Consider the following 19,358-nt stretch of genomic DNA (forward strand, 5'->3'; position numbering starts at 1 on the left):
TGTGAAGCCCTCTGTGGAGAGGATGATTTGCACTGAGCCTTGAAAGGGTGGAATTTAGAAAAAGGTTTCAAGAGATTGGAGTGCAGGTCAGTTTTGTTTTGTCCCTAAATCTCCAGACCTTGGTGTGCTTGCCAGTGTTTAGGGTTTGTTGAAGACTATGCCAGGCTTCCAGAATGTTACGAATGAAAACTCACAGAGAATGAAATTAGCATGGTATGAGGATGAAGGAACGAGTTCAGTTTGCTCAATTACTCCAGCCAATGAAGGGTAGAAGGGGCATAAATAAGTTAAAATGATCTTTAAAAATTCATCTGCAGGGTGTTTTTCTATGGCATGTACAACCATATACTTTTCTGCGTATAAACCCTCTCTTCTTTGATCTTTTTTGTGAGCGACCCAAGATGGAAAGGCAGCTTTTTGTCAAAGTTCATTTTGTCAAAGATGTGGTCAAGAGCTGTGAAACCAAGTGTTCACATATTGACTTTTAAAAAAGTTTATTATTTTGCCCTGACCTCTCATTTCCTAACCTTTATCTCGAACGGCCCTTCGAAATAGGAAGGAAATGGTGTGCTCATTCTATTAGTGCTGAAAGTGAGGCAGAAACGGGGTTGTGCAAGGTGACAGACAGCTGGTGAGCTGGTTAGAAGAGTTAGCAGTAGAAGCTATGGCTTTAGGATTTGCTCAACTACTGGGTGCACCAGTAAGTCACGTGAGACCTCAGTCACAATCAGTTCCTACTAAATAAATATTCTATTATTTTTAACACATTACTATTTTAACACTGAAGTATAGTTGATGTACTATGGACAATTTGATGTGTTTTGACATATATGGCCATACTTGTGAAACCATTAGACAATAGAGCAAACATATCCATCAGCCCCAAAGTTCTTTTGTGCCCTTTGTAATTACTTCCCAGCCTATCCCACCCCAGGTAACCAATGATGTACTTTCTACTACTATTTCTATTCCATTACTATTTCGAATACTATAGATTTGTTTGCATTTTCTGGGGTTTATATAAACGAAATTGTAGTTTATACAGATACTGCTGGTGGGAATGTAATCTATAAGCAGCAAAAGAATGAAAGTTCTTATCGTGTTATGAACATTTTCCTGCCATTTCTTTCCGCCTTTAGTTTAGATACCTAAGACACTAGTAACCACTAGACATTTGGGTTAAATCATTCTTCAGAAGCAGTACGTTCAATTGAAAAGAAATGCTTAAGGAGCCAGATCTAGGGAATGGCCTCTAGCAGTCATTATGTTGTATCCAAACACTGTTAATCCTGATGAACAAGATAAACCCATTTCCTTTCACATGTATCAAAAAGATACTGGGAAAGGAAGGAAAAAGATTTTATTGGAAGAGGTTTTATTAAAGTTTTTAAGGTTTCTGAATTGAAGTATATGTAAAGAAAATGAATAGATTATATGAAAACACTCAGGCCATATTAATGTTAAAACAAAACAGCACAAAGTTTGAAAATACTATAAAATTTAATATTTCAAATAAATAAATATACATTATACAACCTTCAATAGGATCCATTATCATTACATAAGAACACTGATATGTGTGTTTATCTTCTAGGTATGTAAAAATTATACTTGTTGACTTCTGTAAGGCAAGCCACCTATGACATTTAAGAAAGCATTAATAAATTCATTACCTAATCTTATACAAATATTTTATATTTGCTAAAGCCTACCACAATCCATAGGGCACAAATATTGGCCAACTATTTCTAACTCTTATGTTAGACAAAGTTTGTTTTTTAAACATTAAGATAGCTGATAGAATCAACTTTACAGAGCTTAGCTTTTCTCAGGTATCTGACTTGGAGGAGGAGAGAGAGAAGTCCAGTGAAGTTATGAGGAATCACATTACTTTTCTAGAATGAGAAAATAAAAACATCTCATTTGATGACAATACACTCACAGGTCAAATGGGCTCTAATACAAATGTATGTGAAGAGGTTTTGAAGAATAAATTGGATATCCCAGGGGAGGATCAGCTGCTTGTACTGTAAGGTTTCTTAAAAGTAGTGGATGAGCTTGTATACTATATCGTTCCTCATCATCGTTTGTGGCATAAAGCAATTCCCATGACAGATTGGCCCACTGACCTCTAACAGCTTCAGCATTTAACTTCCCAACTTGGATCAACAATTCTTGAAGGGTAAGTACTCTGCCAGTGTAAACTCCCTTTAAAGTATAAAAGGGGGGTGGGGGAGGAGAAGAAAAAGTTATATTCAGGCCTTTACATTTTATTTATAAACTTAGAGAAAAATTCCATTGTAGTTAGGCAAACTTAAACAGAAAGTGGTGTATTAAAATATACACATGAGTTACTTGCCTTCAGAATCAACCATCACCTCTATTCAGTAGCTCTCTGAATAAGCTTGAAATGAGAGACATTCATTCAATAACCCAAACAGCAAAATCCCGCTCCTTCTCTTTCCTTTCCCTCTCTATTCCTTACCCCGTCTCGCCTCAACAATGCATAAATCATAAATAGTAGTCAGTGGACAATCACACAATAGGCTCTTTTTAAAAAGTTTCATTGAGATACAATTCACATTCCAATTTACTCATGTAACGTGTATAACTCAAGTCTTTTTTAGTTTATTCAAATATATACAACGATCTCCACAATTTTAGAACACTTTCATGACCTTAAAGGAAACTTGCGCTCTTTAGCTATTACGCTCCCATCCCTCCATTCTCCCAGTCATAAGCAACCACTAATGTAATTTCTATCTCTATAGTTTTGCCTTTTATGGAATCATCATGTGAATGGAATCGTATATGGTCTTTTGTGACTGGCTTCTTTATAACGTAGCATAATATTTTCAAGGCTCATTCACGTTGTAGCATATATCAGTACTTTATTCCTTTTTATGGTGGGCTAATATTCCATTTTATGAATAAACCACAATTTACTTATTGATTCATCAGTGAATGGATAGTTTGGTTCTTTCCACCTTTTGTCAGTTACGAATAATGCTGCTATAAACATGCATGTACAAGTTTCTATGTGGATCTATGCTCTCATTTCTCTTGGGTATATACCTGGGCGTGGAATTACTGAGTCATATGGTAACTCTAATCATTTAATAAACTGCCAAAATGTTTTCCAAATGGTTGTACCATTTTACATTTCTGCCAGCACTGTATTAGAGTTCTAATTCTCCATATCCTCACCAATACTTCTTATACGCCTTTTTTATTTCAGCCATTGTAGTATGTCCTTGTAGGAAGTAATATCTCATTGTGGTTTTGGTTTGCATTTCTCTCATGACAAATGACATTGAACATCTTTTCATGGGCTTATTTATTGCCCCATTTGTATATCTCCTTTGAAGGAATATCTATAGAGATACTTTGCTCATTTTAAAATTTGCTCATATTTTATTATTATTGCATTGTAAGGGTTCTTTAAATATTCTAGTAACAAATCCCTTATCAGATATATGCAAACATTTTTTCCACTCTCTGAGTTGTCTTTTCACTTTCTTGGTTGTATCTTTTGAAGCACAAAAGTTTTTACTTTTGATGAAGTCCTATTTATCTATTTTTGTTCTGTTTTGTTTTCATGCTTTTGGTGTTATATCTCAGAATCCACTGCCATATTTGAGATCATAAAGATTTACTCCTATGATCTTTTCTATGATTTTTATGGTGTTAGCTCTTATATTTAGGTCTTTGATTTATTTTGAGTTCATTTTCGTATATAGTATGTAGTAATGGCCTGCAGTTGGTTGAATGGTATCCCTCAAAGAAGATATATCTCAGTCCTAACCCATGGTACCTGTAAATCCTGTTTGGAATGTGTCTTTGCTGATGTAATTAAAAATCTTGAGATGAGATCATCCTGAATTTAGGTGGCTCTAAATCCAGTGGTTGGTGTCCTTAGAAAGGGATGGGAGAACTGACATAGGGGGATATAGGAAAGGTGTCCATGTGAAGACAGAAACAGATTGGAGTTATGGTGTCACAAGCCAAGGAACACCAGAAGTCACCAGGAGCTGGAAGAGGCAAGATTCTCCCCTAAAGCCTCTAGACAGAGGGTGGCCCAGCTGGCATCTTGATTTCAGGCTTTTGGTCTTCAGAACTGACAGAGAATAAATTTCTGTTGTTTTAAGCCACCCAGTTTGCAGTAATTTGTTGCAGCAGCTCCAAAAACTAACACAGGGTACGACGACATTCTTTGGAATGTGGCTATCTAACCGTCTCAACACCATTTGTTGAAAAGACTATTCTTTCCCCTTAGAATGGTCTTGACACCCTTGTTAAAATCAGTTGATCAGAGTCACATGGATTTATTTCTAGATTTTGATTCAGTTTCATTGATTTTTATGTCTATATGCTGTTGCCATACTGTCTTGATTACTGTTGGTTTGTACTAAGTTTTGAAATTCGTGTTAATCTGACAATTTTGTTTAAGATTGTTCTGTATATTCAGGGTCCTTTGAAATTCCATACGAATTTTAGAATCAGCTTGCCAATGTCACACAAAAGCCAGCTGAGATTCTGATAGGGATTGTACCGAATCTGTGAATCAGTTGGGGCGTATTGTCATATCATTTTGAGCCATGAACATGGGATGTTTTTTCATTTTATTAAATCTTAAATTATTTCTTTCAACAATGTTTTATAGTTTTCAGAGAATACGTTCCGTGCTTTTCTTGTTAAATTTCTTCCTAAGTATTATTAAGTAGAACTGTTTTCTTAACTTCATTTTTAGATTGTTCCTTCCTAGTGTATGGAAATACAATAGATTTTTGTATGTTTATCTTGTATCCTGTAACCATGCTGAACTTACTAGTTTTAAGTTTTTTAGAGGATTCCTTAGATTTTCTATATGCAAGATCATGCTATCTGTGAATAGAGATAATTTCACTTCTTCCTTTCCTATCTTTTTTTTCTTGCTTAATTACCTTGGCTAGAATCTCTAATATAATGTTTAATAAAAGTGGTGAATGAAATCCTTGTCTTACTACTGATCTTAAGGGAAGCATTCAGCTTTTCACATAAGTATGATGTTAACTGTGGGTTTTTCATAGATGCCTTTATCAAATTGCGGAAACTCCCTGCTATTCCTAGTGGAAGTATTTTTAGTACTAAAGGGTATTGGATTTTGTCAAATGTCTACCGAGATGATTACATGGTTTTGTTGTTTATTCAACTGATATGCTATATTACATTAATTGATTTTTCGGTGTTAAAGAAACCTTGCCCTCCTGGGATAAATACCACTTGATCATGGTGTATAATTCTTTTTATATGTTGTTGGATTCAGTTTGCTATTATTTTGTTACAGATTTCTGCATCCATATTGATAAAAGATATTAGTCTATAGTTTTCTCTCCTTGTAATGTTTTTATATGCTTTTGGTATCAGGGTAATACAGGCTTTACAGAATGCGTTGGTAAGTGCTCCTGTTTCTTCTATTTTTTTTTTAGAAGAGTTTGTGAAGAACTGGTATTATTCTTGAAAATACTTTAGAATTATGTAACAAAGCCATATAGTTCTCAGATTTTCTTTACAGTTAGTATTTTGATTACTAATTCAATCTCTTTAGTTGTTATAGTTCTGTTCAGATTATTTCTTCTTGAGTCAGTTTTGGTAGTTTCTATTTGTAGGAATTTGTCCATTTCATCTAAGTTATATAATTCACTGGCATACAAGTGTTCACAGTATTCCTTTATAATCATTTTTATTTCTATAAGGTCAGTAGTAGTGCCCCCTTTTTTTAATTTTCTATTTCATAATCACCTTTCTTATCTTTATTAATTTCTTTCTTCTGTTTCCTTTAAGTTTTGTTTACTCTTCTTTTTCCAGTGTTATAAGGTGGAAGGTTAAGCTATTGATTTGAAATCTTTCTTCTTTTTAAAGCTATGAATTTTCCTCTAAAGACTACTTTAATTGCATCTCGCAAGTTTTGGTATACTGTGTCTTGTCATTCATCTCAACAATACAGAATGATATAGAATATAATAGAAATTATATTCTAATTTCTTCTTTGACCACTGGCGACTTAGGCATGTATTGTTTAATTTCCACATATCTCTTAGTTTCCTAAATTTCTTTCTCTTACTGATTTTTAATTTCATTTCTAAAATGAAACATAATAGTTTTTGTATTCTGATTTTGTATTCTGCAACTTTGCTAAATTAGCTTATTATTTCTTAAGTTTTTTGGTAGAGTACTTAGGGCTTTTTATATATAATATCATGTTGTCGGCAAATAGTGACAGTTTTACTTCTTCGTTTCCAAATTGGATGACTTTATTTCTTTTTTCTTGCCTAACTGCTGAGGCAGGACTTCTAATACTATGTTGAATAAAAGTGGCAAGACTGGGCATCCTTGTCTGGTTCCAATCTTAGAGGAAAAGCTTTCGGCTTTTCACCATTGAGTATGATGCTGGCTGTGGCCTGTCGAATATGACCTTAATTTGAGGTACTTTCCTTCTATATCCCCTTTGTTGCCCACTTTGTTTTCTTCTTTAAGCATGGTTTCTTTCAGTCCTTTGAACATTTTTATGATGGCTATTTTGAAATCTTTGTTACATCTGACATCTAGTCACTCATAGGCAATTTTTCCCTCCTGGTGTATGGGTCTGACTTTCCTGTTTCTTTCTGTCTTATAATTTATGTTCAATACTGGACATTTTATATAACACCACGGCAGTTCTGAGCATTGACTTTTGCTCCCCACCCCCATCCCAGGGCTTGTTATTTATCTGCTTTAGTTTAGTAAGTGGCAGGATGACTTTAGTGAAGTTAATCCCTACTTCCCCCACAAGTGTGAAGCCTTTGATTTTGGTTCCTCAGGGAGTGCAGCCTTGTGAATGTCCACAGTTACCATGAGATGGCAGTGGTTTTAGCAGGGCTCTCTTCATCTATTAATTGCTCACAACCAGCTGCTAAGCTCCAATGATTGCCAGGTGGTTGCTTTATGTTTTCAACAATGACGTGGGAAGTAAATTGTTTCACAGACTGATCCAATTAAACATGGGCACATTTTTTGACCCCACAAGGGCTCTTCTCTACTGTTTCTTTCCCTGGTTCTGTTTACCTATTCAGCCTACAGTTTAGTTTATGTCTCTAACAAATTTACCAGTAGACCCTTAATTACTTTTTACCACAAGCTCCTTTGTTTTTGAGGGCATCTTAGGTGTCAATGTAGCCACACTGCTGCAAGTAAAATAATTTCCTTTGGGAGAAATTTAGAGTTCTCTTTTTTTAATGGTCTGTTTCTCCCACTGGGCAAAATCTCTTAGCCAGAGCTAAGGGGGTATCTGGGGGTGAGACAATGGCATGCTTCTGTCTGAGAGACTCCTCTGCTTTAGGAGGTAGAAGGGGAGCAGTAACCTCAGGTCTTCTTGGCTTGCCTCTCCCAGTGTGGAACCTCCACCTTCCAAGGAGGTAAGGGTGGTCAGGGCCCCATTATTCTCAATGGCACCAAGTCCAGAGTAAAGCCTCTATCCAAAGAGATGGGTTGGCCAGAAAGGAGTTCTCACCTCTTAACTACACATGCCCAGAACCTAGCCTCCCAACAGGTAGCGGGAGGTAAGATAAAAATGCTGAAGCCCTGACTCTCCCAGGAAAACAGTCTTCCAACTAGGAGCTGAAGTGAGAGGGAACCCTTCTTGTTTATATCAGTCTGAGGAGTTTCTGTCTTGCTGAGTTGGGAAGGAATGGGTCTTGGTTCAAATACTGCAGTCTCTCACTATTCTTATGGGGCTTTAGTTGAAAGTTTTGAATAAATGTTTCTTCATTTGCATTTGCCCTTAGGACCATTTCCAAATTTTTAAATGGTTGTTTTTTAAAAACAACTTTCATTATTTTTGATGGGGAGCACATCTATGGAGCTCCTCAAGATGCAATGCCAGATATGAAACCTACAATGAGTGTGTAACATTGAATCACATTGTGCACACCTGATGACAGTTTAAGTGTAATGAGAACAGCCACTAATTTCTTTTTTAAAAAAGTTATTCCCTATTTGGAGTCTCTGAATTTTCACAGGTCAGATTTGCTTCAGATAAAACACTGATGTCAGAAAAAATGAATCCTTTGCCACTTATATATTAATTTTTCATCTAGGAGTCAAATCCAAAGTGGTAATTCATGACTCAAATTTGGCATAGGAATATAAGCCATTTAGTCAACTATGTAATAGCAAATTAAGTTTACTTGGTTATCTTAGAGGTTATTGCACAACGGCTACACATTTTTAATTAGCTCATATTAGGTTTGCAAAAGTAAATAATGAGTCATTCTAGGATTGTACTATGTTGGCCATAAAGTCATTATTACAAATGCCTTAATGATATGATTAACACATCCATACCCAGAATGTTGTGTCTCTTTCACTTAGTTCAAATACTTTAGTTCTTTAAGGTCAATATATGAAAATGTTTAAAAACACATTTTTAACCTTACCATATTAGGGTCATATCCCAGAGAAAACAAGTATGGTTTTTCTTGTAAAATTGCTTCCTTCCACTTTTCATCGGACACCAAACCAATATACCAGTCAGTTTCATATTCTTCAAGGCAGTTAGTCAGCTCTTTAAAGTCTTCTATTGGACCTAAACTTGCTTTATCAATCATTAGTTTCAGAGTATACCTTAAAAATGGAGAAACAAAGAATTTTAGAATTTTTAATAAAATTTATAAAATCAATTTTATAGGTAATTTTGTTCAATATTTTTAAGACATTGTTCTAAAATCATACATATTTCAGATAAAAAGTTCAGGGAGAAATGATGGAGTGAAGTGAAAGTGAAGAAACCCAATAAGCCATATGAAAAATAGGTTCTCCACATAAACAAATAAAAAGTAGAAATTAAAATGTACTCCTGATATCACTACATACTAAGCTTTTTTTTTTCATTTTTAGGAAAGTGATTATTTTTTATAGTTAGAAATGAAGAAGTATCTCCTCCTAGGTTAAAAAAAATCAGTATTTTTCTGCCGGTTACAGTTTATGTATAATCAAAATGAATTACCTGAAAGCTTTCAGTGCTAGTTGGAACAGTTCTGGCTTTTCTGTGAGCCAATCCAAGGCAAAAGACCAAGGCAAAACACCACTGTAAACTCTCAATATATGACCAGGACTGGGAACCATATTGTCTACTCCAAATAAACTAAAATAACAAGTCATTACTGCATGAACATAAAAGTCTTTTAAAACTCTGTCCTTTGCAATTTCTTCCAGTACATTTGAGGCATTTTCTTCTGTATGAAAACATTCCAACTGCCTTAAAACAAACTGGTACCACTCTTCCGGAAATAATGAGCTCATCTCCCTCATTTTGGAATTAGGCAAACAGTTAGATGTCCACTCTTCAGGTAAGCTTAACAAGTGAGAATGAGAACAACTGAATTCCACGAGAGGGATATATGTCACATCTTTTTGTTTTCCTTTATCAACAACAGGGTAACCCAATATAACTGACTTGTAAAGACTGTTATCAGGAACTGTGCCTATAGAATGATCACCAAGCCCCTGTGATTCTACTGATCCTGGAATAGGCAAATTTATACCTGATACAACTTTTAATTGATCTTTTTCTTCTTTTCCTTTTTGGATAGTTGGCTCATCACCAAAAACATTATCATCAGACCAGTCATCCAAAATTTCTGAATTTAAACTATCTGTGTCTTCTGGGGATTGGCTTTGTGGTGAAGCATTCAAAGCAGGCAGAATTATTAGAGATGCTTTCCCTTTATTTTCAGTTCTGTGAACGTCCTGAACGTTGGGTCTTCTGGAACAGTATTGAACAAGTATCCACACAAGTACTTTAATAAGGTCACCTTTAAATTCTTTTAAATTATCATGAGAATCAATTATGCCAGATAGAACATTCCTGGCATCAGAATAGAGTTTTACTGGTAAAACAGTACAGGGTGTCAAGACATTTCCAAAGTGTTCATTAATAGAACATATTCTCGAATATTCTTGTTCAAAGGCACTCTGAAAAACTTCATCAACTCTTTGAGCTTCAGCAGTATGACAGGATGTCTCTTGCAATTCTAACCCCTAAAGAAGAAATAAAAAGGACTTGAGTTTATGATCACTTATTACACAGAGAAAAGCAACTATTTTTGTATATGCCATGGATTGGATTCTCATAATGAAAACATGGAAAATGCAAAAAAAAAAAATTCTTAACTCAAGAGCTACACCTTTACTCAAACTTATTGGCACTTTAACATATTTGATGCTGCATACAGAAATGAAAAATTATGTTACCATTTTAAAAGAAATTATAGAAATGCCACTAGAAATTGGCAGAGCAATTAAATTGACTATGACCATAATTTTGAAAGACTGTATGTATGGTCAAGGTTTAATCATACTTACAAAAAAGTTTTTTTTTTTTTAAAGATTTTATTTATTTATTTGACAGAGAGAGATAGAGTGAGAGAGCACAAGCAGGGGGAGTGGCAGAGGGAGAGGGAGAAGCAGGCTCCCTGCTGAGCAGGGAAACCGATGCAGGGACCAATCCCAGGACCCTGAGATCATGACCCAAGCTGAAGGAAGATGCTTAACGAACTGAGCCACCCAGGTACTCCAAAAAACTTTTTTAAATATAAAATTTTTTTGGAGGGCAAAAGGCAAAATTGGAAGTATACAGCATATACAGTTTTGTATCCTACTTTATATGGCAGCATTATTCTACTGTATGATATGCCATAATTTATTCAATCATTTTCCTGTCCTAGTTTTTTAATTTTAATAACATCATCATCATCCAGATTTATGTATTTGATTACTGTCTTCTCCAACTATAATGTCAACTCCATAAAGCAGCTTTCTTTTGGTTACTACTCTACCTGCAGTGCCTAAACCAGCACTTGACACAGTACTAGTATGCAACAAATATATGTCAATAGAATGAATATTATGTGTTTTTATTTTTTACTTATTTATTTTTTAAAGATTTATCCATTTATTTGGGGGGGAGGGGTCAGAGAGGGAGAGAGTCCCAAGTAGACTCTGTGTCCAGTGTGGAGCCCAATGTGGGGCTCAATCCCACGACCCCAAGATCATGACCTGAGCCAAAACCAAGAGTCTGATGCCCAACCAACTGCATCACCTAGGCACCCCTGAATGTGTTTTTCTGTGAATTTTAAACACATTATTTCTCTATACGGAATTACTTGAAGAGGATGCACTAGGTCACTACTATTATTATTGCTATCATTGTCTACGTATACATTTTTACAAAATTATCAGTGCCTTTAACAAAAATCAATGCTGTCAGGTTGTATTAGGATCCAGAGAAAGAACATGGAAAGTGAACATCAGAAGCCATTTTTAAATATGGCTTTACCAGGTGTTTGCACACAATCTTGAGTAGATCACTTATCCTGAGATTCCTCTTCTCTTTCAAAGAAAACTAATCCTTACACATAGGGTTGTGAAGATTTAAATAATAAAAGTGCTTTGTTGGGGTGCCTGGGTGGCTCAGTCAGTTAAGTGCTGGACTCTTGAGTTTGGCTCAGGCCAGGATCTCAGGGTTGTGAGATCAAGCCCCAGGTCCAGCTCTGCATTGAGCGTGGAGCCTGCTTAACATTCTCTCTCTATCTCTCCCTTTGCTCCTCCCCCCCAATAATCTCTCTCTAAAAATAAATAATTTTTTAAAAAAGTGCTTTGTAAACTTTAAAGCATATAACATATAAATTTTGGTAAGATAGTAAGTATTGCTAAGCCACCTTGTGTCCAAAAAAATGAAAAGAAAAAAAGACTGCCATCGAAAAGTATATCTACGTATATAATAGAGCATAAAAGATCAATAAAGGATTCACATTATTAGGCATTATAAAACATACCATTTTAAAAACAGAGCCTAAATGAAGCAATGAAGATGCCCTCAATATTTTTTAAACATTTTTTTTTTATAATGCTCTCAATATTTTACATGAGATTTTGCCGTCTCTTACTTATACAGGTTAGACTAGGTTCTCAAACTTTGGGTGAGTCAGAATCACTGGAGGGCAGTTAAGACACAGGTTGCTTGGCCCTCCTCTAGTTTCTGATTCAGTAGGTCTGAGGTGGTGCCCAAGACTGTCCATTTCTAATAAGCTCCAGATGTTAATATTACTAATCTGGGGAACCGAATTTTGAGAACCACTGGGCTAAAGAAAAAGCTTTTTAGTCACCAGCAATTTTATTCCATCTGTGCTAATACAAAACATTCGTTCATTCACCACTATTCATTCACCACTATTCATTCACCACTATTCATTCACCACTATTCATGAAGGGCCTATTATGTGCCAGACACTGTTTCAGGGGCTTAGGATATATCCCTTCAAAAAGAGATCCCTGCCGTTGTGACAATTACATTAGAGAGTAAAGGGACACAGACAATCAACAATGAAAATAAGTAAATTATATAGTTTGTTAGAAGGTATACGTGCTAGAAAAAGAAAGTAAAGCAAGCCAAGGAGGACTGGGAGTGCCAAGATGCATGTGGGAATACAATTTTAAATAGGATAGCCTGAGAAGGGACATTTGAGCAAAGACTTGAAGGTGGTAAGGGAGTTAGCCTGTAGTTATGTGAAGGAAGAGCGTTCCAGGTAGAGAAATAGCCAGTAGGCTGGAGTAGAGTGAGAAATTCAAGTAGTGGATGAGGCTAAGAGGAAACAGAGAGCCTGACCACTTAGCACCTCGGCTTTTATTTTATTTTTTTTTAAGATTTTATTTATTTATTTGACAGAGAGACAGCCAGCAAGAGAGGGAACACAAGCACGGGGAGTGGGAGAGGAAGAAGCAGGCTCCCAGCGGAGGAGCCCGATGTGGGACTCGATACCAGAACGCCGGGATCACGCCCTGAGCCGAAGGCAGCCGCTTAACGACTGCGCTACCAAGGCGCCCCCTCGGCTTTTATTCTGAATAAAAAAAGAGATCCACCGTAGGGTTTTGAGTAGAGAAGTGACATGAAATGAGTTAGACACTGAAGATTACTCTAGCTGAAACAGACTATCGGGAGGCACAGGCAGAGAGAAGCAGGGAGACAATCAGGAGGCTACTGCAATTACCCGGGAACGACAGAAAGCTTACTTAACAGTAGGGTGGTGTGAAGTGGTGGGATATAGGATATGGCTTAAAGACAAAGCCAACAGGATTTCTTGTTGGATTGCATGTGGGGTATGGTGGTAAACAGGAGTGAAACATCACTGGACTAAAGCCCAAATGTTTTGGGGCTGAGCAACCAGAAGGATGGCGTTGTTACCAAGGACTGCTAGGCTCTGGGGCAGTCTGATGTTAAGAGGTCAAGGAAAAGAAGGACACCTTGGTGGCTCAGTGGGTTAAATGTGTGCCTTGGGCTCAGGTCATGATCTCAGGGTCCCGGGATCAAGCCCTGATTCCAGCTCCCTGCTCAGCTGGGAGTCTGCCTCTCCCTCTCCCTCTGCCCTCCCCACACGTGCTCTCTCTAATAAATAAAATCTTAAAGAAAAAAAGAGGTCAAGGAAAAGAGAAGGAACCATCAAAGGAGACTGACAAAGACTGACCCATGAAGCAAGCAGAAAGAAGACACTGTGTCAAATGCTGCAGACAGGTCAAATAAGAGCATGTCTGAGAACTGATCATTGGATTTGTCAATGTGATAGCCATTAGAGACCCTGACAAGAGCAGTTTTGGTACAGTAATAGGTAACAGGGTCAAAAACCTAGAGTAAGTTGAAGAGAGAATGGGAAAAATGAAATTTGAGATTTATTATAAGCAATTCTATTAAGGCATTTTGCTTTAAAAAGAGGAGAAAGACAGTGTAGCAGGAGAGGTTTTTTATTAAGCCGAGAATGCTTATGTGATATAGGAGTGAAAGAATATTACTGAGTCACACTTTTGAGATGCTCAACTAGATAAGGATATAAAGAACAGGCCTGGACAAAAAGAGGACAGGTATATTTGTTACTACACTCTACCATACAATCAACACTAGTCTACCTATCAATATGTGCATACTGAAATACACTTTAAAAATCCCTACGTATTTTCACAGGTAATTAACTGATACTCTTAAGTTGAGCTATTAAGTGTATGATGTGTCTGTAACAGGTAAAATTTTACACATGTGCTATAAAAATACTAGAGAGGTTTCAAATGTACATTGACCTTAATGTTAATACAGCAGTAAGTATAACCACATTCTAGAATCATTATCCATATTAAACGATCCTGAAAACGGCCCAAGTAATGAGACCCAGGTAAGAGGAGACCTAAAACAAATTAGAAAAAAAAAAAGTAAGTAATATTCAACCTGTTTTATTTTGCCATGTGAATCTTCAAAATTGATAAGACACTTGGAACTGATTCATAGCTCCTTTTATTCTCTCTTTATGTCAAGAATAGAAACAATTATTCATTGCATATCAGGGGGCATTAAATTAAGCTCTTTACAGGAACAGTAACAGTTAAAAGAGAAAATCTATAAGTAATACTACATAAAAATTCAAGCATATACGTTCCAGAGAAACAACAAATTAGAACCTACTATATAAAATCCTAAATACAGTAGGAAAAGTATTAAAAGTATAAACGTATTAAATGTAAAAAATGTATAAAAGCCAACCTCACATTAATTATTTATTTAAAGCATTTTGGACATTTTTTAAAAATAAACATGCATATAAAAATGTTTTGTGGTGCTAAAAATTTACTTAAAATGCCACTACCACACTGTACAAAAACTTCAAAAAAATTAGTTTTCTCTCAACGTCATGTCTCTGAGATCTACCCATGTTGACTGCAAATAGCTCAAGTCACTCATACCTACAGAATTCACTATATGAATATAGCTAAATTTGAATATTCATTTCCCATTAACAAACACATTCCATTTATTTCCAATTTTTCTCTATTACAAATAATACTGCAGTGCCTTCGTGTAAGTCTGCTTATACAACGTGCTGTACAGTAAAGAGTTAACATAGCTGAACTCACTGCTACCCTTTAAAAGTCCTGCTTGCAAAGTTGGTTGATGGCTGGCATCTGGGAACTTGTGTTTTGGGAGAATTCTCACCATCCTCCCTGATAAAAATCTCACTGTGTCTAAACAGTTTGTACAAACAATACAGTTTATACTGAACACCTGCTCTCCTTCTGGGAGTCTGGAATCTTGGTACACACTAGGCAGATGATGCTTACATGACCATGCCCCAGTAAAAGCCCTCGGCGCTGAGTCTCAAATAAGCTTCCCTGGTAGTCACCATATCACACAGGTTGTGACAACGTGTGGCTGGGGAATTAAGCATGTTCTGTGTGATTCCATCGGGACAGGACATCTGGAAGCTTGCACCATATTTTATCCCATGTAACTTTTCTCTTCATTGATTTTGTTCTGCCTCCTTTCACTATAATAAATCTTAGCCATGAGTACAAATATATATTGAGCTCTGCGAGTCCTCTTAGTGATTCATCAAACCTGGATATGGGCCTGGGGAACCCCAAGACACATGTGCAGAAGTTTCCCTAGAATCAGAATCTAATTAGAATTATAGAATCTAAAACTGAATCCCTAAGCCATGGGATCCATACACCTTTACAACAGACTATTTACTCTTCAAGGTGGTTATACAAATTTATATTCCCTTCCAGCAGGGTGTGAAAGTTCCTGTTCCTCATACCCTAGCCAATACTTGGTAATGTCAGACTTTTACATTTCTGCCAACCAGACGTGTGTGAAATGTTATCTCATTGTCCCCCCCCCCCCGCAGGGATACTTTATGACACACTTCTTCGCTGAGTGTATACACTCATTGATTTGATAATAAAGTATAATTTCTACCTCAGGAATTTATTACTTTACATGTGAGACAAACCTCACAGGTATTTTTATAAGTGGCATACTATTATATAATAAACATTAATTAGAACTGGATGAAAAGATTAAAAGTGTAGAATATTTTCTATGAGAAAGAAAATGATTATTCATTAAAAAATTTATACTACAGTTTTTCCTAAATGACTTCACATATTTTAGATAACAAATAGATAATTAGAAAAGTTCAATCCAAGAAAGCATTTCATTAAAATTCTAATTTGAAATTTTTATTCTGCCTGCAATCAGTTTGCCAAGATGTTACTGGATATTTCTAAAACAAGTTTCAAGGGCTAAGGCATATGGTAGGAGACAACACGCTACTGTCATCAGCTTTCGCATTATCTAAAACCAACCTCGAGAAGTACAATATAGCTGAGTTTGTAGTTAGCACACAATGAAAGCATTAACTTATAAAATTAGTTCATCCTTATAAAAAAAAATATTTTCTTGTTGATACTTGTATAGTACTTCATTTTGGGAGGATACTGATCATTCACCACAGCTTTTGTTATCTTGCCCTGTAACCCTGCCAGAGTGCTTACGTTGCTATACCGTAACTAATTAGATACGAACAAACTCCCTTAAGCCCTTCAATCTGATATTATGTAAAGCTAGTTTTTTTTTTTACTATTTATGGATCTAAGCCATTGCATCTATTTGATGTGAACTCACTATAAACTCATGCAAATTTTGGGAGATAAGGTGTTTTCATGGTTCAGTGGTGGGACTATAACCTGATTTTTTAAAAAATTTTTATTTATTTATTTGACAGAGAGAGACAGCGAGAGAGGGAACACAAGCAGGGGGAGGGTGAGAGGGAGTACCAGACTTCCCACTGAGCAGGGAGCCCGATGCGGGGCTCAATCCCATGACCTGAGCCAAAGGCAGATGCTTAACAGCTGAGCCACCCAGGCGCCCCTATAACCTGATTTTATTCAAGAAAATCTTTTTTAAAAAATGTCAAATCACCTTAATGAAACTGCCTCTTACTGTTTTTATTTTATGGCTTTGCTCAAATAAGGAGCAAGAGATGTACTTCTATTTCCTAGTTAGTCCTTCTGCCATACCTCAAAGTATTAGAATCTATATAATGGCTGGATCAAGACTTTTTCTCTATGTTCATTTTTTTTTGTATTTTAAATATATTAGTGAGGATTTTTAAAGCACAACCCGTTTACTTACCTAAACTTCCAGTGGCCATTGCGGCCTGCAGTGCAGTGGTCAGACTTGGGACCATCTGGTGGTAGTACACTGTGTCTGCACACACGCAGGCCGCGGTGCCCACTGCTCCTGGCCAAATCTGAACAGGTCGGGGAAAGCCCACCAAGAACAAAGGAAGGGTGAAGAGGGGGAGTAAGGGAGAGGAGAGGAGTGCAGAGAAAACGATGAAGACCAACACGAATGGAGAGAAGACAATGTTGAGTATACATAAAGTGGTGGTTGACTTCCGACGTTTTTTCTCAGTCCACGATGCCAAAAGTACAGTCACAGCAAACTGCAGTTTAGAGATGAACTGAATCAGACGATCACGCATGATACCAACCTGCAGAGATGTAAAAATGATTTCTTTTATTCTTAAAGACTTCATGAATTTTTAAGATCCTATAAGGAAAACTATAATTTTATTATTGCTGCAATATTTTTGAGGAAATAGCTCTTATATGAGATTCCTTGTTATAATTTTCCCCAACCCACCAAGTAATAAATGAGCCTACATTTTTAAAAGTTTGGGCTCCCTTAGGAAAAAAGTGATACCAACGAGAACTAACAGAGTGCTAGGATATCTTAAGGTTGACTAACTTTTGCATTACATGCTTGTTAGGTCAGGAGAACCAGAAGTAGTAAATAGTTAAGTAACTATCCTTAATTCATCCTTATTTTAGAGAGTGTTTTATAGATTAAGAAACAGAAGTCATAAGAGAAGCCTTAATAAATTGAAATCATGTAAGTATGTTCATACGAATCATGCAAAGTATGTTCTTTAACCAAAACAGAATTAAATCAACAATAGAAATAAAAAATAATAAAGGAATCTTGAAATTAAAAGACACATTGCTGGGGTGCCTGGCTGGCTCAGTTGGTAGAGTATGCAACTCTTGATCTTGGGGTTGTAAGTTTGAGCCCCATGTTAGGTGTAGAGATAACTTAAAAATAAAATCTTTAAAAAAAATTAAGATAAATAACCAATGAGTTAAAGAAGACATCACACAAAAAAACGAGAAAACATTTGAGATGAATGAAACAAAAACACAACATATCGAAACTTGTGATTCAGCTAAAACAGTGCTCAGAGGGCAATTTATAGCTAGCTTTAAATGCCTATGTAGAAGAAATATCTTAAATCGATAACCTAATTTTCTACCTTAAGAAACTAGAAAACAAAGCACAAACTGAATCTCAAGTAAGCAGAAGGAAGGAAATGATAAAGATTAATAAAATAAAGAATATAAAAACAATAGAGAAAATCAATGAAACCAAAAGCTGTTTTTTTTTATGATCGATAAAATGGACAAACCTTTAGCTGCACTGACAAAGAATAAAACAGAGAAGACTCAAATTACTAAAATCAGGAATGAAAGAGATAACTTTACCACCAATCTTACAGAAAAAATTTGGAAGGATTATAAGAGAATACTATGAATTGTATGCTGATAAATTTGATCACTTAGATGAAACCAACAAGTTCCTTAAAAAACATAAAACAACTCAAGAAGAAATAAAAAACTGAACAGACCTGTAAGAAGTACAGAAATTGAATTTGTAATTTAAAAGTTACTCACAGAGAAAAGCTGAGGCTCAGATGGCTTCCATACTACAAAATACTACATACTACAAAATATTTAAGATACATACCAAATATGATCAAACATTTAAGAATAATTAGTATGAAATTCCTAACTCATTCTATGAGGTCAGTGCTATTTTGATATCTAAACCAAACACACGACAAGAAAAGAAAGATACAGATATATACAAATACCAACCACACAAAAACACTAGCCAACCAAATCCTGCAACATATAAGTAGGGTTATAGATCATGACCAGATGGGATTTATTCCTAAAATGCAAAGTCGGATTAACAACCAGAAATCAACGTATAACACCATGTTAACAGATTAAAGGAAAAACCACATGACCATTTCAGCAGACACAGAAAATAGACAAAATCCAACACCCTTCATGATAAAAAAGACTAACCGGAAATAGAAGGGAACTTCTTCCACCTGATGAAGAACATCTACAATAGGGACGCCTGGGTGGCTTAGTCAGCTAAGCCTCCGCCTTCGGCTCAGTTCATGATCCCAGAGTCCTGGGACTGAGTCCTGCACTAGGCTCCTTGCTCAGTGGGAAACTTGCTTCTCCCTTTGCCTGCTGCTTCCCCTGCTTGTGCTCTCTCTCTCTCTCTGACAAATAAAAAACCCTAAAAAAAAGTTTCTTAAAAAGAACATCTACAATAGCTGATGTCCTATCTAATGGCAAAAGACTGACATCAACTTAATGGAGAA

At 36.1% G+C, this 19,358-nt stretch overlaps 1 protein-coding gene across 4 annotated transcripts in view; it reads right to left on the bottom strand.

Moving 5' to 3' along the window:
* Positions 1-1,481: 1,481 nt before the first annotated feature.
* The window catches only part of PCNX4 (pecanex 4), a 39,587-nt gene continuing 21,710 nt past the window's right edge, over positions 1,482-19,358 (bottom strand). For all 4 annotated transcript variants that reach the window (XM_048219943.2, XM_044377669.3, XM_044377670.3 and 1 more), the window contains 5 exons: positions 17,033-17,393; positions 14,143-14,246; positions 9,023-10,056; positions 8,454-8,640; positions 1,482-2,208 (listed from right to left, as the gene is read on the bottom strand). In XM_048219943.2, the coding sequence (XP_048075900.1) occupies positions 1,957-2,208; positions 8,454-8,640; positions 9,023-10,056; positions 14,143-14,246; positions 17,033-17,393 (1,938 nt within the window). In that variant the 3' untranslated portion in view covers positions 1,482-1,956. The remainder of the gene's footprint in view (positions 2,209-8,453; positions 8,641-9,022; positions 10,057-14,142; positions 14,247-17,032; positions 17,394-19,358) is intronic.

This window comes from Ursus arctos, unplaced genomic scaffold (genome assembly GCF_023065955.2).
Source record: "Ursus arctos isolate Adak ecotype North America unplaced genomic scaffold, UrsArc2.0 scaffold_25, whole genome shotgun sequence".
NCBI classification, from domain to species: Eukaryota; Metazoa; Chordata; class Mammalia; order Carnivora; family Ursidae; genus Ursus; species Ursus arctos.